Genomic DNA, 27,044 nt, shown 5'->3' with positions numbered 1-27,044 from the left:
AAGAATTGTTCAGCAACAGTTACACTGGGGCCTTTTCTATCTAACAGCATCACCATCAAATGGGATGTACCCAAAGGATCCCAGCTTTCCCCATGGGTATTGAACATGTACACCTATACCCCCTGACTTTAGTTCTTGATCACTTAAACATCCTGTTCAACAACTGTGCAGACAATACCAAAGTGATAATTCACATAAAAAATTATCTGTCCGCGATTGCCAACATTTATTGTGTCTTTCATCCATACAACAATGGATGACTGAAAGTTGCCTCTGCCTAAATTTGTCAAAAACTGGAAACTCTCCCATGTGGCCCAGCATAAAGATCAGCCAGTCCCAGCCCTAACCCGCACCTTTCCAGAATCAAATGCTTGCAACCTGTGGGTTCTGTAACTAACAATTCTTCTTCTTGCAAACACTCTTACCCATTTCTTTCTCTTGTCATTTTCTCCTCAATAAATAGATTAGGATTCACCTCTTCCCTTAAATGAACCATGGGATTACAATAATGCAGGCATTAATAACCTCCAGACTAGATTTCTGTAACCGCAGTTACAGGTGCTAGCTATACAAAATCGAGTAAACTACATGATTTTTAGACTGACAAAGCACAACCACATATTCAAAGCTCTGCAGAATATTGACTTGCTTTTCATACTCCATCTTTATTTTTTCATTCAGATCCTATGTGATAGTTTTGTATAATAAATACACTGCATGAGATAACTACAGTGTATGGCTCACCTTCAAACCTGAAGATTGAAAGAACTTCGTTAAAAGACTTGCAAAAAGGGACACTGAATGTTGGAATTGTATGTGCTTGGAATTTGGCTGAAATCGAACTACTTTAAATTCAGGATATCTCCAAAATCCTAGCATGACGTACTCCCGGGTTTAATTCAACTAGGGCCCTTTGCCCCTGAGCTCTTGTCTGGCTGTTCCACTTGGGTTGATATTATGGTTATTTGTGACTCTTATCCTTTTATATTTGATTTAACATTTTAAATTAAGAATTCAATCCATGGCAATATATTACATTTGACCATTGTAAACAAATGCATTTTATATAGCTATTTTGTGAAAATATAACTTAAGAAAAACATCAACAAGACATACTACTTATTTCACAGTCCATTTTGTATTATTTCCAACAAGATGTCAACATTATAGGAAACGGATACCTTTTTTATTTCAAAGTCAGTTTGCAGCGTTTCAGTCAAATACTTTGATCTACTCATCAGCCTGACCAACTCATTAAACATGTCTAGACTGATACAGAAAATAGTTTATCCATCTAGTCAGATGCAACTACAAAGATAAAATAAAATTACATTAGTTAAATAGCTCTTTCTCCTATTCCATAGTGTCAACCCCAGTGAATGAGCTATTAACATCAACAAATTACTAAGGTTCAACAATAATTCAGCCTGAACAGCATCATCAACTCCCTTTGTGCATCCATGCAGGCAGCCAATCTCACACAGTTTTATTATTTTACTTTTTGGCACTCATAACATGCAAAGTATCAGTTTCCTATAATTGTCACATCTCTAATGATAGAAATTGTACCGTAAAATAAAAATGAATGCATGCCTTTTGGAATCAAAGTCTTTGTTCACAAGGTTTCTGTTTAAAATTGTATTTGTCCAAGTTTAGACACGTTACATAGCCATAGAGTGAATTTTGAATAAGTCACATTTAAGAATACAAGATTGATCTTTAGTCTATTTTTTGTATGCATTTAAATTCAGATTTGTCCACAGTGCTGTATTTTGATTTGCCAGGCTTTGGATTCATTCCCGACAGATTTTGTATTGCTTAAGCGTACTGCTGACATATGGATTCATATGATTGAAGACCTTATCCGTATAGGGTGCTTAATACTTTCACTCTGCTCTTGTACTGGAGGTCTCTGGCCTTTCCCCTTCGGTCTTTCACATGTATTATTCCTCGGCCTTACTTTCTCTCCTGCCTTCTATAGTAGTTCTAGCTCCTTCACTCTTAGTTTCTATCCTTAAACTTCTCCTTATACTCTGCCCTACCCCCTTGAAGTCTCTCATATACATTTAGCACATTATAAAAACCCAATAAAACAAATAAGGTGTAGGTGGGCAGGAATAACTGCTACTTTCAAGCACATATATGTGTTAACATTGGAATTGCTACTGACTTGTGCCCCAATATTACTGTTTTTCACTGTTTGCCTGACAACTGTAGCCTTTTAACATTGTTCAATGAAAAAAATGTTTATGTTTTTGTGATACAGAATAACAACCTGAACACCATTTATTTGTTTTTCTTACTGGGTTCTTTATCAACCTGATGGTAAGCAGCAGTCTAAATGTCAAACTGTTTGCCACATCATTGCTTAGTTATAACTGGGATAGGGATGATGGGGTTGGTAACAACCTGATTACTTACAGGTAATCCTCAATACACCAAGTCGAATCTTACATGTTCCAGTCCTTGTAACCTAAAGCCTTCCTGGGCTGCTCATCATAATACTAATTGAAAACAGGCAGAAGAGGGTGGCGGGACAAATCCCATTATTTAAAGGCAGTTCTAGTTTATTAAAAGGTGGAAATGAAGGTGCGTATCTTCAGAACACATGCCAGCTATTGGCAGTGTGCACTAAAAGTCTACAATCATCTTTTAGCTCTGCATACCATGCCAAAGAGAAATTTAAATTTGCATTGAAGTCTGGACCCAACCACAAGGACAGCCCAGCAAAGAAATGCCTGGCAATTTGGTGCTGACCTGTCCTTGTGAGCAGGCCCAAACAGATATACAAATGGATACACCCATCAATAAGGCTTGAAATGTGGCTGCAGACACCCGAGTGAGCACCAACCCATAGACATTTTTTTTTATCTTCTTTGTTATGGGCTTTGGATTGTCGCAAATCCTGAAAGGTTGTGGTTGTACGCTAAATTAGCAAAGGTTCTCCAACCATGGACCCCTGGCTAACAGTGCTAAGAGACGAATTGCACTTCACTGATGATGACAAAAAGGCAGAAAAGAATGCCTGAAGCTGCAATTAATATGCTGGTTTACTTGAGAATTGTTGGGTGCAACGAAGAGACCCAGTGTCCCCCATGAAGATTATAAGACTTCAGGGCAAAGGGTGGTGGTTTCGGTTATTCAATGTTTAAGAATTATTACAAACCCCACACATTACAAGGCCTTCGTGCATGGCTAAATACAAGTTCCAACTCCAATCCGACTTGGGTCTCTATTGAGAATGATGTGGTGTCTCCTACTCCTATGGGCTGCTTGCTGACGATGGAAATACATCTGATCAATAGATTAGTGTCACCAACGGTTCATCATACTGTAGACATTTGGAAAAATGTCCATTAAGAACATGTTAAAAACTTGCTGTCACTAAAAACATGTCTCTGGCATAACCCAGCTATTACCTGGGGAATTCTTCGATGCATTGGCGCTTATGGCAGAGAGTTGGCATTTGAAAACAGATGTCTCGATTGTAAATGGATTGGCAGATTTTCGCTTTTTACGCTTAAAATATACATTAGGTGCATCAGAGCTATCAATTTCTATCCAGGATCCTTGTGTCTATTTTTTTCCCGCTTAATGCAACATTGCAGAATGAACTGGAGTTGAGTTGTCTTCTGAGGGTATACCCCCATGTCTGCCTCAATGTTGTACTGTCTATTGTTTCCAACTTCTGGTATTGTTGACTCAAAGCGTCTATTCTGGGAGAACGTACCTCAGGTTCGTAGATCACTTTTTTTTAAATGTATTTTATTAACATATTCAAATAAGCAGGCCAACAAGCCTGAACAATAAGAATTAAGACGGACAAAAGTGTGCATCATATTGCTATACGACGTCCTCTTGGGTAAAGGGACAGCAGGGTAGAAGGCAAGTAGATAGAACTGAGGAAGAAGAGAAAGAGAAGAAAACGGGTAACAAAAGAAAAAAGGAAAATGAAAACCAACCAATTATGCCGTTGTGAATCTGGTTCTTTCCACCTACACCAGTATTAACTCATACTCTGATATAGGTGTGTTAGGCAGAAACCTGTGCAGTTCCCTCTGGGACCACTGCAAAAGATTTAAGACTACAGGTGTTTGGCAGTAAACCCACTTGGTAGCAATCTGTACCACACAGATTCACTTGGTAGCTGTGGCTAAGCAGTCAGACTTCCCTCAAGAAGAGTTAGGCAGTATACAGAGTATTCACAATAGGTCAAAAGAACACAGTAGAACAAGTAAACGCTGACCAGGGCTTGGTGTAAAAGAGATAATTATTTATTTAAAACCACATCTAGAAAAACACACAGGCACTAATAGTAAGCAATTCAAAAACACGGTCACTAAAAGATATACACTCCCTTAGAAGAATATTAGACAAGTCTTAAGTAAAGCCCCACTTATTTTCAGACAGCGGTGAGCGCTTAACGCAGATGGCACTCTAATAATTTGTTTTAAAAGGGAGAGAAAAGCAGAGAATAAATTGAAACAGGTCCCAACACTTTTACAAGAACACAACAAGAGAGGAAGGCAAAGTAAAACCGTGAAGTTAGAGTTCAGTAGGCTGGATCCACTTTAAGAGGATCAAACGAAAATTGTCCAAGGTCACACGGTTGCAGTGCACAAAAGTCTTGAAAAGGTTCAAAAAGAGTTGGACCAAAGAAAGGGACCAGTTAGAAGGTCAAGGCGGCCAGCCCAGTCCAGAAGGTTAAGGGGTTATTATTACCTTGTAGCAATCTTTAGGAAGGGAGGCCTGGCGGACACAGTACCTTAAAGTGGTGAGAATACTCCAGCGGGGGCAGTTGTTCCTGGCAGCGGATGCAAGTCGGTGTTTCATCCGGGGGAAGAGAGGTTCTCGTCGGGGAGGAAGACATGAGTCTGTTGCACTGCCAGGGAACAATCCAGCCGCGGAGTTTCTCAGGTAAAAGGAACGGTCCTTTGATTCGCGGTCCAGTGGTAAGTGGCTATCCGGTTGCCGGGGTGCTTGGCACGGGCAATTCGACCACAAGCCGGTCTGGGGTGCGAAGAGAAGAAGGTAAACTGGTTGTGCCCACCAGTCAGGGGAAGAAGCCTCTCCAGCCGGGAGATCTTCTCTGTCGTCGGGAAGTGGTGAGTCGGTTCCGCAGGGCTCCACTGGTGGTGTCGTTGTGGTAGGTCGGCCCAGATTCTCCCTCGTCGGATTCGCAGGTCCTGTGGTGACTTCTGAAGTTCCAGTCCCCAAAGCCCTGCTTTTATGCAGCACACCCCCAATTACGCAGCCTAGCTGTCAATCAAACATGCTAAGTGGTGAGCCGGCCGGCTCACCACTTGGGCCAATCACACAAGAGTGCGACTTGAGTTACCAAGGTAACTCATTCCAGCGTCCCTAAACCCCCTCCCACACCCCCTGTGGTACCCAGACAGAGTGGCACCACTTTTGGAGGCTTCTGTGGAGAAGCCCGCCAAAAAGTGGAACAAAGGGCTCGACTTGGGTTGGAGGCACAGAAGAGAACACAAACGCCATTTTAGAATCGAGTCCTGGCAAAAAATAACAACCGGCGAATTAATATTAAATAAATAAATCGGCGGTATGTTCGAGGCTATGAGAATTAAATAATTAAAGTTGGTAGCCTCGACCAATGGGAAAATCCCATAGGGATATATTCGCGGTAAAATATAAAAAGTAGTATCCACTGCCACCAGCCAAAACTCGATCAGGGGGGACGGAGACGTGCCCCCTCAACTAACAGACCCCGGGGCAATCGAATTGCCCCGACCAGTAAGTCCACAATATGATGGTTTGTACTGGTTTCTGTTAATAATTTGGGACTAGTAAAGCCAATGGTGACTTTACATGCCCTGGGAGACAGTGGTCAGTCCCAGGGTATGGAGTCTATGGTGGGGTGTCACTATGACACCCCTGTGTCACTGCACAGAAGGTGCTGGGTAACACACATAGTAAAAACACGAGACCCTATGGAGTAAAGGACCCCATAGCCCATAAAACACATTAACAGTCAAAGGAACACCATAAATCATGTCCAAGAGTGGGAGAAAAAAGTGTCTCACTCTTGGCAGGAGAATAAACAAACTCCAGAAATCCAGCAAAGCTGCTGGAGGACTCACTAGGTTAGGAAATTCAGCCTAAAGAGAGAATTCTCCCTAACAAGGTGTAAGTCTCTGTGTCCGCTTAGTCCAAGTAGCTTAAGTAAACAAAATAGGGGAGTATACCTTGCCTCAGGTGTCTAAAGTTCACAGGGCTTTGTCATCTGAGGGATATAATGCAGTGTTGACCAGGGACTTCCATGCCTCAAAGAGGAGGCATACTTCGCCACCATGTACATCTATGGCTCGGCCACAGGCCGTAGTTTCCACTGAACACCAACGCTGCATCTCTCTCAGTCACACCTCACACTGCGGCCCCTTATTGGACTTCCACGTCATGGCAATGCATCTCTTGCCCAAGATGCAAGCCAAGTCCATGAACCTGACAGTGTGTTTATGTTTACCAACCCTGGGGTACATTCCCAGAATACACTCCTGTGAGGTCCATTGGTACCTCATAATGCCTGCCTTTACGCTGGTGTGTTTGATCACCCTCCAGAACCTCTGCACCACTTCACACTCTCAAAACATATGCATCATGTGTGCCTCCACTCTACCACACCTGGGGCAATGAGATGTCACCTCCTTGTTGAATTTGGCAATCCTAGCTGGGGTTAAGTATGTTCGATGCAGTTCATTAATCTGTAGGAGCCGAAACCTAGCATTTCGCAAGACTTTCACCCCATGGCCAAGCACCCATTGCCATTGTATGTCTGTAAAACCTGTGCCTAGGTCAGTCAGGCCAGGTAAGTTTTGCATACTTGGTAATTCGCATTTGTCTCAAGAATTGCCCTTTGGACAACCCCTCTTTTTGTGTAAGGTCTGGGAACTCTCTATAGGTACCATTCTCATACAGGTCCCCCCACGTCGCAATGCCCACCTCCTCCCAGCGCCTCATTATCATGATTTCCTCTGTATCTTTTTTCCCCCATCTGTCAATATGGGTCTATGAGGAGATTAGGGTTGAGGGGTCTTCAAAATTTTCCATGTCCTCTGCCATACGAGGGTATCTACCTACAGCTAATAGTAAAGGCTGTGCATATGGTGTGGTAGGCGGGTGCCAGAGAGTTTCCCTCAACCGCACCGGGTGTATCAAAGGCCCAAGTAAGGTATGCTCTGCATTCCGATCATCTGCCATCCATTTAGCTAGGAAGCCGAGGTGTGCCGCTAAGTAATAAAATTCCAACCTAGGACGCGCCAGCGGCCATGGAACCTTTCACACCCTCCACTTTCCTGAGCGTGTTCAGCATGTGCATCCTTTCTGGTGTGTGTGCTATCTGTAACCCCAGGTACATGAAGCAATTGTGTTTCCATTCCAACCCCCAATCTAGTGTAGCAGTAAGTCGCACATCATTTAGCTCTGCGAGAGGGAAGAGGCACAACTTGTGTCTATTGAATGCAATCCCAGACAGGCTGGCAAAGTGATCCAATATTCCCAATATAAGGGGCAAATTGTGCAGTGACTGACAGAGTAACACGTCGTCCGCCTACAATGAGAGTAAGTAAGTTGTACCACCAATAAGTATCCCAGCTTCTAAGTACTCCTGCCTAAGATACTCCGCAATGGGCTTGAGTGCTAGGATGTATAACATGGGCGAGAGGGGGCACCCATGTCGTATCCCCCTCGGTATAACACATATCGCAGATATGTGTCTCCCCGTCTTAACTTTAGCAACAGGAGAGGTGTAAAGAATCTTGACCCATCTTCGAAATAACCCTCAAATCCAAAGGCCTTCAATTCTGTTTCCATCCACTCCCAATAGACTGAATCGAAAGCCTTCATCGCGTCTAGCGAGGCTACTACATACTGTCCCGGGGCTATTATTGGTCTGCTCAATTATATGCTGCAATCTGCACAAGTTTAAGGTAGTGCAGCGACCAGGGACGTAGCCTGTTTGGTCTGGGTGTATCAGTACCGCAATGTGTCTTTGGAGGCGTGACACCAGCATCGTTGTCAGTAGCTTAACGTAAGCATTCAACATAGCTAGGGGTCTATATTAGTCGCATGAGTCCGCCTGCTTCCCTAGCTTGAGAATAGGAACCACCCACTTTTCTCGCATAGAGTGCGGGAGCATCCCCATTTCAAAGGCTTCTTCAAATACCTTCAGAAGCGTCGGTGCCAGTTCCTCCCTATAGGTTTTGTAGAACTTGGCCGGGAGACAATCGCCTCCCTGTGTTTTGCCCGCAGCAGCTGCCGCCATTGTTTCCTCCAGGTCCTGTATAGTGAACAGTTGGCCTAAGAAGTCGCGCTGTTCACCATTCAGAGTGGGGAGCACAATTTCAGCAAAAACGGCAGTCAACGTTGCCGCTGGGACACGCACAGTGTGACTATAGAGTTTGGTATAGTAGGCAGTGAATATGTCGTTAATAGCAGATTGCGCTCTCCAGGCTGTTCCACATTCATCTGAGTAGCACAATTGGGGATTTGGGGTGTTCATTCCGGCATAGCCACGCCAGGAGCCTCCCAGATCTATCAACCTCTGCATGTGCTCGCTCGGTCTTTGTGGTGTAATCGAATCTAGACAGTCTCTCCCAAGCGGCTTGGCACTCTAGCCGTGCCTCTCGGAGTGGTCGCTCAACCATCTGTTCCACAGGCAGCCTAACTTCCAAGCTCTGTATCTTAACTTCAAGTGCATCTAACTCTTGTTTAAGCTGTCTGCGGACACCCCCTGCTTTAGCAATAACCTCCCCCCTGGTGACCACCCTCAATGCCTCCCAGACCGTCACCCACCTGCTCACGCTTCCAACATTCTCTTCAAGGTATAGGGACAGGACCTCTCGAAGCTGCTCGCGGAATGTTACTTCCGTCAGGGCGTCCGCAGGCAAACGCCACAACGAGACCGGGGTTCGAGGTGTGCCAAGATTCCATGCCACCACCAAGGGTGAGTGATCCAAGACCGTTCGCCCCATGTACTCCGCCCCCGTAAAAAAGGACAACTGTTCCGCCCCCACAAAAGTATAATCCAATCGGGTGTGGAGATCATGTTGTGGGGAGTAATAGGAGAATTCTAGCCGCTCCGGGTGTATCCCCCGCCAGACATCTATGACGGACAGTTCCGCCAGGGCTGTGTTAAGTGCCATTCCTGCTGCATTGTCGCCTGACTTTGGCGGTTTTGCTCTGTCTCTGATGTTGTCCCGCACACAATTGAAATCACCCCCCCACCATATGAAAAGGGCCTCCCTGTGTGATGCTAGCTTAGCTGTTAAACACTGGACATTAGACGTTACGACATCATTTGGGAAATAAGAATTAACAATGGCCACATGTATCCCTTCAACATACCCTCTCAGGATCACATACCGGCCGTCTACATCAATGTCACAACTAAGGTACTGAAATGGAAGCGTCCCACTAATCCATGTAAGGACCACGCGTGCAAACTTGGAATAGGTGGCAATGTATACCGCACCTCCCCAGTGCTTCACTACCACTTCCTGATCTGTGGCTGTTAAGTGTGTCTCCTGCAATAATGCAACCATGACCTTCGTCCGCTGTAGATATGATTTGACCTTGTCTCTCCTCATATATGTGCCCAGACCTCTCACGTTCCATGTGATGATGTTAACCTGTGTCATATTGTGTGGTGTAAAAATCCTCACTCTGCTGCTTGCCCCAGCATATGCGGTACAACTCCGGTCGTGCAAAGCCTCCCTCCTACCATGCAATCTTCCCCACATCCCTGATCCCTGGGCAGCGTTTGACGTTGTCCCCCGTGTACTGTATCATGGTTGGGTAGAAAAGCATATTATACAAAACAAACAACCACGGTAACATGGGGCACCAATTTTGCCCAGCAAATATAGACTGCTCGGGGTCGTGGGTGTCGACCGAAATGGGCCAGCTCCCATCAAGTGACACGACAGGGACTGCCTGTGGCCCTTCCATTCTGCATAGGGTGGGATCCTATCATACTCAAGTGGGCCACATCGCCAGCCCCGGTGTAATAGCCACTGTGATTGCGGAGCCTAGATCCAGGATCTTCGTTAGTGGAGAAGAGGGTAGGCACTGGTCTCCTCCGTCCATGTTCGAGTCCTAGGCCGGCCCAGGGGGTCCGCAATACCCAGCGCCGGCCCGGTTACTTTGCAGGTTCCGCTCCTTGTGATGCCGTGCAATCGTCAGTATCCAGATTATTATGTTCTAGCCAAAGTCACTGCTTCAGGACTCTCAAAAAATCTTGTCTTGCCACTGTGAATCACCTTAAGCCTTGCAGGATATGCAAGCATATATCGGATGCCCTTCCTGCATAGTCTAGCTTTAACAGAAATGAATTGGTTCCGCCGCTGCTGCACCTGGGGAGTGTAATCCGGATAAATGGAGACGTTCGAGCCGCCGCGTTCAATAACCTCTCCGTCTCTGGAGAACTGTAACAGCACTTCACGGTCTCGAAAGTTGAGAATTTTAGCTATGATAGGGCGTGGATGCGACCCCGGCGGGGGTTTCTTCTGGAGGGACCGATGCACCATCTCAACCGAGAATCCTTGCGTCAACTTGCCTGCTCCGATTTCCTGCTGGAACAGAGTTTCAATATACATGGTAGGATCCCTGCCTTCCTCTCCCTCGGGAACACCTAGGATTCGTACGTTATTCCGTTGAGAGCATCCCTCCGCCTCCTCAACTCTCTGCTCCAAAAAACGGTTCTGGCCTTCTCGAGTCTTTAGTTTGGCAGCCAAATCCGTGGCGACATCCGTTGTCTGCTTGAGTTGATCTTCTGCAGTCGCAACTCTCTCAGCCAGAGGTCGCACATCATGTCGCAAAAGTTGGACCTCAATTTTGACTTTGTCGATCTTATGTTCCAGCAAGGTCTATAGCGCCGCTCTAGCCGCCAAAACCTTATCTTCGCGCTGCTCCAAGGGCATCTCAGAGTTCCCCTGCACCTTGCAATTCAGATGAACCCAGCGAAGGAGTCCATGATGGTACCTTTCTGCTTATGCTTGTTGTTAGGCATCCCACCGGTCGATGCGGTTGGGGAGCGCTGCACTCCCAAGGCATCACCACGAGCGAAGTCACAGGTTTCCCCCTTCTCATCTGTCTGTGTTGTTTGTTGGAGTTCTTCGGTGAAGTCTTCTTTCGCACAGTTCGGTTCTTGTATAGCCCTGTGCGTAGGTCCTCGGGTTCCAGCGTGCGTTCTCCGTCCCGTCTCCAGGGAACGTTCAGATGTCTGGGAAAGGTCCAGGAAACGGCAAGGAGTGCACTTGCGAGACGAGGGCAAAGGAGATCCGGAAGCAAACTGAGGACAAGAAAGGGAAGGATGAAGGAGGAAGGAGGAGGAATTTAGGGGACCGGGAACCAGGAATCAAAGGAATTCGCTGTACGAACTACGGCAGCACACATCCTGCAAGCGGTAGCGTTGAGATGCGCAGGGCTGCGGGGGCGTGTCAGCTTTGTAGAACGTAGTGCGTACGACGCCGAGACTGGTAAACAGCGTTCCGCGGCCATGTTGGGAGTACTGCTGAGTGCAGTCCCCTATGGGTCAGGGACCATGAAGTCCAGAAAGGACGCGTCCGATGGTTCATGACAGCCTGAAGCAATCTGAGTAGAACCGCCCTCCTTGATCTGCAGCTTACTGCCTGATGCGGAGGCCGTCTCCACACGCCTCCGGGCCTGTCGCAACACTGCATTCCCCTGGCGACAGTCTAGCACTCCATGTTGTTCTGTGCTGCCTTATGTCAAGTAGTATTGTCTGGGTGCGCCACAAAGGGTGGGGCAGCGCTTCCGCATATGTCGACACACAGTGGCCCCTCTCTCCGCTGCCCCTTTCCTCCACTCTGCTCCGGGGACCCCTGCGGATCACCACCCCCCAGGGACTGTGCGCTGGTTAGTGCAAGCCCGCAGTGGCTCCCGACGCTGATCTCCCCTGTTCTGACGGTAGCTCAACTCAACGTTCTCTTAAAGAAGGGCACAAGTCCACTACTCTGTTGCTTCCTCTCCCCTCGGTACACCAGGGGTCCCCGGCACCTCACAGGGGGATCCAGACGCGCTCCCGCACCCCTGTTGCTGTGCCTAGTTCAGGTCCACCTCTGCAGATTCAGTGCTCCCCTTTGCGTTATGGATGTACGTCCCACTAGCACTCCTTTCGCAACACTCCTACTCAAATCAGCTTATCGCTTTTCTTATTGCAGTGTTGTGAGCCATTCACTCAGCCAGGGCCATATCCAGGCGGGATAATACGAGAAGGGCCAGCGTTCATTTAAGGGGTAGCACCAACATTTGTTCAGTAGTCTCCTCCAGCAGGACTCCTGGCACATTGAAATGTATGGGGCCAGGGGGCCCAGGACCCATGTTGTGCAACGGCACGGCAGAGGGGGGGGGATGCTATCCACCCAATCTCACCCCTGACCTCCTGAAACCATGCTGCAGCCTGATCTTCGCACCCCCGCCGCCAGGCAAGTCAAACTGCTGCAGTCCAGTCACTCCGCGCCCAGAGCACGGGTCCAGACGCAAGCCTTTCCCCCCAGTAGGGTCCACTCCTGCGCACCACGCGATCAGGGCAAAGCAACAGCAGTCTCCCTCCACCACTGGCGCCTCAGTCGCAGGATCGTTGGGGATAATCTCAGCCTCCTGTGCGGCGCGGCTCCTCCAGACGGTCCCCGTGTGGCTGAAAGACACTTCTCCCCGGGCGGGGCGTCCTCCAGGACGGGCTCCGGACCAGGCGCAAACTCAGCCTCCCCACTCCTCCAGCCAGCACTACCCGCAGCTCTGTTTCGATTCTCGGCAGGCCCCCAATCAGCCTCCAGGCACCTTCACCACGGTCCTCCGTAGCGTAACCATTCTGCACAGCAAGTGCATAGGACGGCCGCCATCTTCGCCCTGTGTGCTGCGCAGCTCAGTCTCTCCGCAAGTTCTTCAGCACAGGCTCACCAGGCGCGGGCAAAACACCAGCAGCAGCGACCCACCAGCAGCCCTCAACTAATACATTTTTTATTTGCAAGAGTACAAGGCTCTGTCTTAAGGATTAAGAAAGGATTTGCACCGGAGCTCAGCCGAAACACATCCTCACACCATGAGCTCTAGGCCACGCCCCCTAGATCAGACACTGTTTGGTCAGGCATATGATATGATAGGTTATTTATAACGCGCTTAATACCCAGAGGTTTCTCAGCGCGGACCCGGGTATCGAACCGGTGTTGCCCCATGTCGTCTGGCTTCCAAGGCGAGCACATTGCCCCTGAACTATCCTCCCGAGACAACATCTTTTAAATGAAGGTATATCTGGATCTGAGATACACCCAGAGAATTTTGCATTGTTTGTATTGGACGATTTTGAAGATGTTAGCAACAGACTTTTGTTGGTTATGTAAAGCTGCAGGGGGCACAAACTTGCATATGTTTCGGGAATGTAGCAAAGTTGGGTATTATTGGGATGATGTTACTAATAGAATGGATATAGTGACAAATTGTAATATTCCTAGGTCACCAATGTTCATTTCGCGTCAAATGTCACAGATTCCAAATGCGTTTAATGAGAAAAAAAGACTGGTTGTATAGAGCTTTGATAATGTCCAAGAAATTATCTTAAGAAATTGGCAGAGTTCAGATAAGCCACTGCACGAAGAATGGACGCATGGTATGGTTTGATTGTCAGCAAATGAAAGAGTTTTTCATACAGACAAAATCTCTGGATGATTAGAATGAAATATGGGGCCCAGTTAATGATTTATATGTGTGAACGTTTTTACATTATTGTGTGCATTTCTTGTTTAAGTTTGGCTCACAGTTTACCAGCCTGCCTTCTCTTTATCTCTCTTCTGATTGTTTATAACTCCTGTTTTTGCTATAGATGTGCTGTATTTAATTAGCTTTTTGTGTTTGTATGTTTATGTATTGCAATTGTAGTCCTTGCTCTTATAGAGAGTTTGTAATTGAATCTCCTATAAATAAATCAAATATGAATTAAACGGAATAATGTTGCTGGACTGTCCTTGTAGAAGGCCCAGCAATGTGTAAATTGATATATCTCCTCTGGTATGGCCCCACTTCTACATGATTCAAGATGTTCGTTCTACTTTCCAGCCAGGAAGCGACCGGATGGCTTTAGCCAGCCACTTCCTCTAAAGGCCAGCCTCTTAAGGCAAGGGCCCATCTTTTGCCTGTCCGTGGCCTGCTTGGCCAAGGGGCCAGCCACTCTTCTCCGCGTACAAAAGCCTGCCCTACCCATCGGATCACTTCACAAACGGTAACATTATCCATCCTAACTAACTCAGATGCACACTTGACAAATCTCCTGTATCATCGCGGCAATATCAGTGTGCAAAGTAACGTGCAGACATAATTGTACTTCACTCCCTTATGTCAATCCTCAATACTGCCACGAGTTTCGTTCACCATTGCCTTCCAAACACACGATCCTAGCAAACTTACGTTTTACTATGGAGAACTTAAACTTGTGTCCACACACGTAGTCAGTGTTTAAGGCACATTATCACTTTATCTGCTATCTCACAGTTGCTTTCTGACCCATATACTCAATGCCTTACCCATTGTAAGCTTCTGAATGTATGTACTAATAGTATGCTGCCGATCTTAACTTTTCTGTATTGCGATCAACTGTGAGCAATGGACTGGATTGTCTGTGCACTATACCGGATTGTGGAAATCTGCCCACCTGCATATCGTTTCTGACCACTGATTTTAGCCCATTTGTGCCCTATATTTGACTGTGGAATTTAGCCTATTTATGCACTGTATTTGACCGTCGATTCTAGCCCATCTGTGCTTTGTTTTGACTGTGGAATTTGCCCACTTGTGCAATGTATTTGACCGTTGAAATTAGCCTACTCGTGCATTATACTTGTCTGTGGAATTGAGCCCATTTGTGCATGGCATGCAATAGCGCTACCTAGCCTATATGCGCACCTCACTTATTCAGTTGAATCTAGCCTAGGTGCTCGACATTTGCTGCTCATGAGCTTAGTCAGTGACTATCAACACCCACCAGGGCTACACTCACCTCTACATACCGATATCATGCCCCCACGCCTCTGTGCCTACCTGCGGCACTTGCACCCTCTACGAAGACTGTCCCTCCTGCTGTGGGCTTCTACCCTTACGATTCTGCTCTTATCAGGTAGCCTAGTAGCAGCCTTCAATTTGCGTCTTGGAACTATGGCCCCCACTGATAGACCTCTAGCCTATCACCAGCCTATACACACCATAGCCTTGCATAATGACTCAAGACTTAATACTCCTCGCAGCAGACCACCACATTTGTGTGCTGGGCCTCCTAATATCTATCTTAAAGCCCCTTCCTTATGGTTAGATCACTTCACCAAAAAACCTACACCTAACCAAACGTGCCCTGCTCACATAAGAAATAAGAGACTCAGAACAAGATTCTTGGGCTTGACTGTGCACACTAACCATCCCAGCTCACGCCTGTTCCGCCGGTCGCCTAACGCACCCCTCCAAACTCCCACTACACACACTCCGAAGCCTCAGCCTACCCTAGTCCTACCAGGCAAAGCTCCACAGATCAAGGCTGCCTTGGTCAACGCAAGGTCCCTTACAGCTCATGCACTCGACATCTCTGACCTTATCAAGACACAGGATCTTGACTTCATTGCCATCTCAGAGACATGGATGCACGACGCCTCAGGCCCGGCACTCTCCCTGGTAATTCCCCCAGATTACTCTATTTCTTGTTGCAACCACACTACTAGAGGAGGTGGAGTTGCCTTCATCCATAGAAGCTCACTAGGACTCAGAGCACTAACTAGCACACACATGGAATCAACCGAGCTACTTTCCATCAAACTCCCCTTATCCACTAACCAAACTGCCACGATACACCTGATTTACAGACCACCTGGTCATTCCACATCATTTGTGGATGACATTACCACCCTAGCCCTCGACAAAGCCAAAACAACTCTCAAGCCATTCTTCTTGGAGACTTTAACCTTGGTTACCAAGATACCAATGACCTCACAGCCATTGACCTTGCAAACTCCCTAACGGATTTAGGATTTTCTCACCATATACAAAAACCCACCCACATCAAAGGGAGGTCCCTAGACTAGTTATGCGACACCAACTGTAACATTAGCCTTCTCTCTAACTTATCATGCGCATGGTCTGATCACCATGTCATCACCTTTAACATTGAAGCAGCTCACATTCCCGCGCCCTCCGTCGCACCTGCCATCCCTACTAGAAACAAAAAGGACATCACTACTGAGAAGCTTCTCCCCCTCATCCTCCCTACCTTGAACAATGTCATTGACACTTGCCTAAACCCCACTACCTTAGCTGACACCTATAATCAGGCCGTACTCTCAGCTATTAACGCCATCTGCCCTCTTAAACTCAGGAAACCTAAACAGCTTGCGCACCTTAATTTGTGGTTCACACCACAGCTAAGAGTGCTTCGTAAAGAGAAACGTACTGCTGAAACACGCTGGAAAAGCCACCCATCCGATGCCCATAAGGACAGACTCTTTATAGCCACTCTTAATTACAAAGAAGCTATAGTCCAAGCCAAAAAGTAATCGTACAATAATCGCATCCTGTCAGCTCAATCCAATACTAAAGAATTATTCAAAATCTTCAAGGAACTTGAGTCTCCGGCAACACCCACTGGCGCATGCGTCAAAGACAGTAATTGGTGCACCAACATACAGTCAGCTCTCCTGGACAAAATTGCTTCCCTCCAAACTAAAATTAGAGGCAAACAAAATTCACTTCAATCTGACAATCCTCTTCCCATTCCAACAGTCAGTATTGGCCAGACTAATTCGAATCACAAACCATTTGCCTTCTCTCCTCTTACTATTGATGAAGTAGACGGGATTATAAAAAATCTTAAACCATCCAACTGCCAAGGCGACCCTTGCCCCGCCCCCATTATCAAGGAAGCCTCACATGATTTAGCCCCATTCATCACGGCCTTCATTAATGCCTCCTTTAAAACAAGTATTGTCCCTGACAACCTCAAGGATGCCTGGGTGATCCCTCTACTTAAAAAACCTTCCCTTGACCCCAACATTCCGACCAACTTAAGACCTATCACCACGGTCCCGTTCCTGCTCAAGATTCTAGATTGTGCAGCCTACTTGCAGATCCAAGAATATCTTGAATCTAATAATCTACTTGGGCTAAGACAATCAGGCTTCCGCCCTAAACACGGGACCGAAACAGCCTTGATTAACTTGAAAACTCAAATGGAGATCTTAAAAGATAACGGGAAACTAGCGCTACTCTTACTTCTTGACCTCTCTGCGGCTTTTGATTTGGTCGATCCCCAAATACTCTGCCAACATCTCAAAACTGCGGCTCACTTCTCGGACTCAGATAGCGCATGGATTCACTCTTTCCTAAGCAACAGATCCATGAGAGTTTTCTCCCCTTTTGCCTCTGCTGACCCATCCCCGATTCATTGCGGTGTCCCACAAGGCTCTTGTTTGTCACCGACCCTCTACAATGGGTTTACCAAACCACTCCTTGATGTGCTCGACTATCTGGGTGTCACCTACACCAACTATGCAGACGACATGCAGATACTCATCCCCATTACTGGTGATCACACAGTTGACACTAAGGCGGTGAATGACGTCTACCTGGTTATTCAAGCTTGGATGGCACAACACAAACTTTGCCTCAATGATGACCAGACGGAGCTCCTAGTATTGGGCTCAACCCAATGTCTTAACAATCTTGACCAAACCTTCAAGTCCTTCATCATCGATGGCCATGACATTAAGGTCTCCAAGGACACCAAAACACTTGGCATCTACCTGGATTCTGCTCTCTCTCTCTAAACAGACAAACCAATGCATTAAGGTCAGCCGCAGCCTACACCTGTAAACACATCACTGCCTGCAGAACTTTCCTGAACCCCCACAATTGCATTACCTTGGCTAGAACTCTTATTATGTCCAAAATCGCTTACTACAGTGTACTGTATCTTGGGACTAGTCAATCCAACCTCAAGAAACTGCAAACAATCCAGAATAACGCCATCAGGTCGGTTCTCAATCTCCCGAGAAACTCTCACATCTCTTACCTCAGATCATATCTTCACTGGCTCTCAGTAAAACAAAGAATTGCCCCGAAAACCTTAGCGCTTACACACATATGCCTGGACAACAAAGCACCACCCAAGCTCTCCACCCGTCTCACGCTGCATACCTCATCACGCCCACCTGAACTCCACAAATTCATAGCCTCATCCTGCCCAGATTCAAACTACAAAAAGCAGGTATATGATATGATATGGCATTTGTAACGCGCCTATACACAAGTGTTTCAAGGCGCGACGAGGCATGGAGGGGGGGGGGGGGACAAGGGGAAGACAGACAACGATCCTACTAGGCCAGGTGTCATTTAGATTGCGCAAGTGCAGGGGCAGGGGGAAGGGAAAAGGGGAAGGAGAGGGGGGGGAGTGCAGTACAGGGTAAGTAGAATAAAAATAAATAAATAGGGCCAGCTGGTGGCAAGTGCAAGGTAAGTGCAGACAAGTGCTGGGAAGGGGGGGCTGTAGGGATATAGAGACAGTCCCGCAGTGCAGGGGTTGCCAGGGAGGCAGTGCAAGTGGAGAGTGGCTGGGCCAGGGACCGAGGTCGGTGAGAGTGGCCCAGTTGCAGATTCAGTGCAGTTTCAGTGAAGGATTTAGCAGGGGAGAGGGAGCGAGAAAGCAGAAGCAAAGATGAAGGTTTTGAGGTGCTTTCGGAACAGGAGATGGCTCTCCAAGTTTCAGGGAGGCAGGAAGGCTGTTCCAGAGGGAGGCTCCTGCCGCGGAGAGAGATCTACCCCCACCTCGTTGCTTCGAGAAGCGGCTGACCCTGAGGGAGTTGGAGACGGATGAGCGAAGGGCTCGGGAAGGAAGATATTTAGGAAGAGAGAGTTGAAGGTATTTAGGCCCCAGGCCCCAGAAGGCCTTGTGGACAATGCAGAGGGTTTTGAACTTAATCCTCGCAGCCACTGGGAGTCAGTGTAGAGATTTCAGTCCTGGAGAGATACGGTCCCTGGGCTTGAGGCCAAGGACAAGTCTTGCAGTCCTGTTCTGGATGAGTTGCAGAGGGCGGAGAGTGGAGGCAGGCAGATTAAGATAGAGGCTGTTACAGTAGTCAAGCTTCGAGAGAACCAGGGCTCGGGAGACAGTGAGCTTCTGGGGGAAGGAGAGGAAGGGAAGAATACCTCTGAGGAGGTGCAGCTGGTAGTGTGACTTCTTAGAGACGTCAGATATATGAGGAGAGAAGGAGAGTGTGGAGTCGAAGATGACCCCGAGGTTTTTTGCCTTGCAGGTAGGAGCAGGAAGAGGGCCAAGAGAGGCTGGCCAGAGAGCTGCAGGGAAGGAGGGAGTGGGTGTGCCGATGAGTAGAATCTCAGTCTTACTGGCATTAAGGCAGAGGTCATTGGCGGCACACCATTCCTGGATAGCAGACAGACAGTCAGAGATGAGGGAAGGAGAGGAGGCCGAGGGTAGCCTGAAAATGAGCTGGGTATCGTCAGCATAGCACTGAAAGTTGGGGCAGAGAGCGGCGATGCGGTGGGCAAGGAGTGCCAGATACTGGTTGAACAGCCAGGGAGAGAGATTAGATCCCTGGGGGACACCACAGGTAGAGAAAAAGATGTCAGATAGGAAGGACCCCAGTTGGACCTGGGAGGGTCGATTGGAAAGGAAAGAGGTCAGCCACGCCAGAGCCTGACCAGTGATACCCAGGTTATCACGGAGACGGTTGAACAGGATGGCATGGTTGACAGTGTCAAAGGCAGAAGAGAGATCAAGCAGAATGAGAACACACGGAGTGTTGGAGTCGAGGTTCGAGAGCAGGTCCTCACGGATGATCAGGAGAGCAGGTGGTGCGAGCTTCCATGTCCTTGCCTCAAAACTCAGGAACTCCCTTCCTGTTCCCATCAGAACTGAGCCTTCCTTTCAAACTTTCAAGAATAAATCTAAATCTTGGCTCCGTACACAAGCCCAATAACTCTAGGTTCATTCTGTCTCCATGCATCGCTCCTATTTTCCTGTGAATATGTCTGTATTCTCTATATATTTATTTGTACATTTTGCCTATGTTTTAGAGAACTGTTATCATGATTCTTTGAAGTACCATAGTGGTGCCTACTCTATCGCTCCTGCCTGTAACTTGGGGGCTGTTATCCTATGCCATTAACCTTAATGCAATGTTCTTTATCCATGTATGTAAGACTATGCGCCCGGTTGCCCACGGGCTTGGCTGCGCTTTACAAATAAAATAAATACAAATACAAATGCTCCTGAGGGGGCATCATCCACTGAACAAGGTATTTGGCCAGTTTGTTCTCAACAGACAGGCTCTCCAGCTTTTGTCAAAGGATGGTGTTTAAATAATACGCTCAAATTGTTGACATTTTGAATGAAGTAAAATGGATCCGGTAATGGAGTCAAATGATCTAAATCATACACTAAATCATGTTACTTTTAGTAGAATTTGTTTTCTGAGTCCACTATTAGGTTTTTTATTTTCAGTACTATCACACATCTATTTCTTTTAATCATAATATTACACATCATAAAGTATTGATGTCTTTAAATTGCTTGCACATTTTGTTTAACTAAATGTTTAACTACAAAAAAAGAAAACAGAAATATTAATTAATCTGTTGTGCTAAATATTTTTCTCCAGCACAATGATGTAGCGTTTTGTATTGCACTGTGAATTTTCAAAGCAAACAGTTACTCGGTCTCCACTACCTGAGATCTCACAAAAAAATATAGGCAGTATATAAATAGCAGAAACCTATATGAGCCTTATCACGTTTTTGTCACTTACACATCTTTTCAACCTTTGAAGGAGATCACAATAAATCCAATGCAATCAATTATAAATAACCGCTTTAGCATTCATTAAGACACTTGTCTTCAATCAAATTTTTCCCTTTGTTAGGGAAGTTATTTGCCAAAAAGATTCCATAATAAAAGAACTAAAGAGAGTACTATTAGAATAAAGTAAAATATGGCCAAAAACATAACTAATCAAAACCTGAACAAACCAGTTGCTCTACAAATGCCACAATACCATCTACAAGTGGGATAAAGCACCAATAAGTGTGTGTGCAATTATAAGAAAAATTCATGAATGTGCGAAAGGCTTGCATAAGACCACTCAAAAGGGATCATTTTTTTAAAAAATGCAGACTATTCTCTCCTTTACAACTGTTAAGAAAACTAAATAAAATGTAATAAGAATAACTGGCAGAGTATAGTACTTTTTTATTTAGCAGAGAATCTCTAGATCGGCGAGACACCTTTGCTGTACTTCAAAACATTTCAAGCCTGCCTACTGAAACCTCTGCATCACATTGATTATTGCTTATTAAGTCAAATCTCCTTCTCCAAATATGTTTGTAACACTCCTAAATATAATTCTAGCGCAATACTGATACATGCCCTCTCTCTGAAACTAACTGCCCAATGCAGACTGCGGGCAGTTCTTTCATTTTAAGTCATCCCTAGGCTTAACTAAGTAATCTATGCTGCAAGTCAAATCCTGGACCTTTTCAAGGGGGTCTCTGAAGAACCGCAGCCATTGGAAACAAATAAAGCAGAGACATCCCCTGAAGAGAAGTATAAAAAATAAGAGTGGATTCGCTCTTTGAGACCAAAAGGACTGATTTGATGGCTAAAGCTCTATGCTTTCTTTAACCCGATGTTCTATTGTGTAAGTGTTTTGGAACAGAACTGTGTAGAGTACTCCAAAATGTAGCTGAAAGACAAGCAGTAGGTTTATCAGATAATTCTTGAAGGGAGAACCACATAATGATATCACCTCTGCATGACGTAAAATTAAAGACTGCCATATTAGAAGCTGAGTGAATGTGTTGGTGTGTGTCTTGGGTGCATGCAGTGTCGCTCCTCAAGTAATGCATAATTGTTGGCTGCAGACTGTACAGGTATACACTGGCTGTAATGTCTGCGTAGTTGAGAAGTACAAATCATAGCTATGATTTGGGAAAAAAACTGCAGAACCTAACCTCGTGTGTATTAGTATTCTATCAGATGATCAATTCATGACCATACATATTATTGCAAAGCTCTAGGATTGAGCTCAGAATGATTACTATGCATTGTAAATGGCAAGTGTTTTCTTACCTGCAGATGGTGTTGCTCTGATTATTTCTACACTGTTTGGCAGTGTGAGTGGTTGACTATAAACCAGCTTGGAGCTCAAAATAAGTTTACTGGCAGTTTGAAGATTAGCAATTGATGCAGAACGTGTCATGGGACTTGTACCAGGAGACGCGTCTTGAGAAAACTCTGCATTAGCTTGTCCAGGTACAGCAAGAAGATTTTCTGATGCAGGTAATTCAGGCGCTTTAGCTGTGAAATAAATGTTTCAATTATTAGGACAATCACAAATTACAACATTTACATTTTCATTGTTTGCCTTTCAAAGCAACATACTTGACAAATGGATAAATCTAACATGCCATATGCAGGCTCTACTGCCTCACCGTGCATAACAGTTTGTACCTTTGGAAAACAGGATTGGGGAGATGACATTAAGCATGAAAACCTCTACAGTCCCTTGTTAGATTCTTTCAGTCCATGGAGAACGGTTAATTTTAAGGGTAGGTGAACATGCAAGGAAATAATCCTAAATATATCACCTGACCTTTCCCTGAACTTTAGCTCTATTCAACAGTCATACAAATCAAAAAGACAATTGTTTTCAAAAGATGGGATTTATCCAGCCTTCAGCAGAATGGTACGTCATGATGCATCACCAAGATGCGCCAGATGCAGCACTATCACATGAAACAAGGAGAGTATAGGCACGACTCAGAGGGTCCCGCAGTTAATCTGTTCAATGAAGACCCAACATGAGACACACTCGCTTATGACAATTAGAGATAATGGTGACGAGTAGTGGGGCACTATCAGTAGCAGTGATTTGGACCGAGAGGCACATACTAGCATGCATTAAACATTTTGATAAGCATGAGAGTGGGCCACATTTGGGGCATCAAAACATTTATTCAACTGTCCACACATGGTGCTCTTTGCTAAACTGTAGAACCGTTATGAATATAGGAATGATTATTGACTGGATTTCATTTGCCTCTCTTCTCTCCCCCTTTTAAACCTCCCTTCTCCAACCCCTTGATCTATGCGCATTATTGCTTTATTTAATTTTTGTTTGTATTGCTTTTTCTAAAATGGAACATTTTATTTTTGTGTAATCTCTAAATACTTTGGTCTATTCCGTTTGATCTGATGTTCTCAATTACCTGTTATAAATTGGTCTATCTATGATTATGCTTTCATGCTTTTACTGCTTTTCTTATATATGTATCAAATTTGACAATGTGTTTTCTCTGACAAAGTGAAGCCCAGTTTTGAAAAAGGCCACAGTAAGGTCGAAACAAATTTCAACACTTGAGCAAGAATCAATCGGAGTTTATGATCATCTAATTAATGTCCATTCATAGCTTACCTACTATTTTTGATGTATGTATTGAATGTCACAACTCTTGAGTGTCTGGTACATCTTGGGGATGCATCACAACATTTCTTGTTTTCTCTTAAGTATTGGGTACACCTCAAGTTATCCTTGGAGGAGCGACAGACAACTTCATTTTCTCAATTAGCTTTTTTAAGGCGCAGAGTGACATAACATACGCGTTCTACAAAATGGTAACCTTGTTACAATCTTAAAATTGGTGATATGCATTTGGGTAACAAAGAATGGAAAACAAACGCTTGCTTTTAATGTGCCAAAGGATGTGTCCTTTGACCGCCTCTTTGCTGATCTGCTCTTAATAAAAATGAAATCAGAGTCCAGCCCTTAAAGCATTTACATAATTTCAGAAATAGGTTTAGCAGGCAGCTAACACTACACCATTCAAAGAAGTGCTTCCAAAGACAAGTGAACGTTATTGATCAATATTTAAAAAATAATCAAATAACTGACCAAAACAAAAGACACAACTATTTGAAAGACAAATACAAAATACATTTGATTATTGAAGTCTGTCAAGAGGAGAAAAAAATGTTGTGGGAGTACCATCAGAGTAGAAACTCAAAAATATATTGAGGCAAAGAATAGCTCTGTTGATAAGCTCAGGTGTTTATGCAGAGCTTTATGGTTGATTCCTACTGCTTCTAGGTGCTTTAATAATCATTATCAGGCCTCCATAGAAGCGGCTTACTGTGCCTTTTTACGCTTTAAAATCTTGTAATACAACACCTTTTATCTTTCTATGCGTACCATTCACGCTCCAGTTGGGAGCGGAGTTCAATGCAAAGGGCAAGGTGACTTGATAGAAACCAGAACACATCTTTTGATTCTCATCTGATTCGATGAAATTGCAGGCCATGAAGGAGCAGTCTGATATTTTTCTCAGAGCTTTGTGGTCAGAAACAGCATGCAGAGTCTCGGAATGGTTTCTTTCTGTTCAACGCCTGCTGTATTTTTTTTTCTGTAGATGCTCATTGAAATGATGCATTTCATAATGCATGCAGATTTATTTTCCTAGCATTTTAGGATCATAGCAGTAATAAGATGGAAAACTTAATACAAATTATGCGTTTTAGTGAATGCTTGCTTGCATTGCACCAAAGTATTTTTCGGAGCTCTGTGTATTTATCATCAAAGATAATGACTATGCCTTCGCAGGACAAGGCCGCTGTGTTGTGTGACGTAGGTGCGCAGGAGACGGTGCCCGATGACAAGTAGCACAAAACTCAACTTCCATGCTGCTGAGCCTTTAAGAAACGAGGATCGGACCCTTTGCGGAAAAGCCCTTGCAGGTCAAGGCTGCACTGTTACACGATGCAGGTGTTGGTGGTGAAGGGGCAGCAGCGTTGATTACGAGTGTGGACGATATCTCAGTCTATCGGCTGCCATAAGGTAAGAAGGTTCGGGGAGGGAGAGTAGCACTGCTGCACTCCACGCAACTCCTCGACCTACTGCGTCCGTCCCCATCTGACCTATCTGGCCACCTCCACATGCGCTCCCCCCCCCCTCCAATTTAAGTTCTGCTTCTCCCGGCCTTGCTTGTCATTCCCCTCTCTACCCATCTCTATGTGCGATATGTGTTGCATTCTTTGCATTTCTCTTCTTACTCCTCTAGGTCCCCCAGTGTTACATTATCCTCTCGCTCTCTATTGTATTTTGACTGTTGTATTGTATATTTGTTGCATTGTTTGCTTTTCTCCTCTTACTTCTCTAGATCCCCCTGGGTTACTAGTTTCTGTGCATTTTGTACTGTATTTGCATTTCCACTCTCACTCTTTTGTTCTCCCCTTTAGTGGTCTCTATTGTATTATCCCACCTTATTGCACTGTCTTCTTCTTCTGTTTAGACCCCCCCCACTAACTGCAATTTTTGTAAGGTACTCTATGCTCGCTGTACCCGTCTTCCTCTTGTGCCTTCCCCTTTGTGTGCACCAAGTGTGTGACCCCCCCCCCCCCGCTCTGCTTGGGCTGCCTCCTCCTCTTTTGCTCTCTGCCTCACACCCCTCCATGTTGCTCTGAGTCTCCCCTATCTTCTCCTATCCTATCTTATCCCTCTCAATAAGTCTGGTAGGAAGAAGCTCAAAAGGGAAATCCTGGTCTCCAACCCATGCCTCCCTATCACTGATACCTACACAGTGCATCCTCCAGACAGACCCTCACTGACATCCTCTTTGTCGTTCCATCTCCAGGCCTATCCTCCCCCTCCCCCCATGATCTCTGTTCTCCCTTTCCACCCTGCCCCCCTTACACTCCTCCAAGACCATCATTAATGTCTATCTGAATGGCACCGTCTTGGTCCAGGGCACTCAGCCTAAGCGCCCCCTTTTCAATAGACGCTTCCTGCGTCTTATCAACTTGGTTCATTCTCCTACTACACCTACCTACACCTCTCTGGATCCTCTGCCACCATCTTCTGACACCTCCCTGACACCCTCCTCAGCTTCTCTGTATGCTGGGCCTTCTCCTTCCGACTCTGCCCACTCTCAAACACCTCTAACACTTCCATTGAAGTCTTTCAAATGTGACAATCTGCTCCACGTCGCTACTCTTAACTCTTGCTCTGCTGTCAAACACTCCTCCGACATCTGTTGACTCCACTAAGAACTTGATCTGGCGGTCCTCGGTCTCACCGGGACATGGTTTACAGACAGCTCTGTCACGAGGGGCTACAAGAATGCTCTCCGAACTCAGAACCAACCGTCAAGGAGGTGGAGTGGCCCTGATCTTCCCGGAGTGGATCTCTGCTTCTGTCATTCCTACGCAGGCCTACACATCCTTTGAATGCCTGGTCTGCAGGCTCTCCATCTCTCCTGTGGCCACCATCTACAGGCCAACTGGCCAGGTCGCCCTCTTCCTCTCCGAGTGGGCCAACCTCTCCTCCTCCCTCCTTGCCTCTACCTCTCAACTTATCCTCAGAGACCTCAACATCCACTTGAATGCTTCTAGCCCCTCCTCTGGGCTCTTTCAAAATCTTTGCATGTCTCTGTCTCTATTCTTCCCTCTGGCCCAAAACACTCTGCCGGGCACAATCTGGATGTTCTAATCTCGTCCAACATCCCCCTCTCCAACCCTCTCACTGCTTCTATCTCTTGGACTGATCACGTCTTTCTCTCCTCCCACCTGTCGCTCTCTGTCCCCCATGTAAAGTCAACCCCAGCACTGCCACCATTCTTCTCGGTCATCCGGCCCATCAAGCGTGTGTCAGTGGAGGCTTTTGCTGCTACTTTCTCTCTTCCTCCTACTCCTGAGGCTGACTCATACTCTGTCACAGCCCTCTCCAACCTGCATCTCTCAATCTCTAACACTCTTGATGTCCTTGCCCCTGTCATGAGGATACGCCTGATGCCAACATCCAAGTGCAACTCTTGATATGATTTCAACATCGCCAGCCTTAAACGCAAGTGTAGGGTGGCTGAGAGGAAGTCAAGGGCATCAGGCTCATCCTCTGACAAACTGGCCAGCCACCTGCTCCAAAGGCAGTATAGACTCTCTGCCCTGTCCAAGAAGAGAGGTTACATCCGAGCCC

The 27,044-nt window shown here is 45.9% G+C and overlaps 1 protein-coding gene across 4 annotated transcripts in view; it reads right to left on the bottom strand.

The window, feature by feature from the left end:
- DMXL2 (Dmx like 2) overlaps positions 1–27,044 on the bottom strand; it is a 2,950,233-nt gene that overhangs the window by 1,658,852 nt on the left and 1,264,337 nt on the right. For all 4 annotated transcript variants that reach the window (XR_011279824.1, XR_011279825.1, XM_069624807.1 and 1 more), the window contains exon 17: positions 22,151–22,378. Coding sequence is in view for 2 of the 4 variants with exons in the window: in XM_069624807.1 (XP_069480908.1) it covers positions 22,151–22,378 (228 nt within the window). In the remaining 2 variants the exon portion in view is untranslated. The remainder of the gene's footprint in view (positions 1–22,150; positions 22,379–27,044) is intronic.

Source organism: Ambystoma mexicanum, chromosome 11 (assembly GCF_040938575.1).
Source record: "Ambystoma mexicanum isolate Mex_15411 chromosome 11, UKY_AmexF1_1, whole genome shotgun sequence".
NCBI lineage: Eukaryota > Metazoa > Chordata > Amphibia > Caudata > Ambystomatidae > Ambystoma > Ambystoma mexicanum.
The sequence above is the reverse complement of the archived record's forward strand: the minus strand, read 5'-3'. Positions and strand labels throughout refer to the sequence as shown.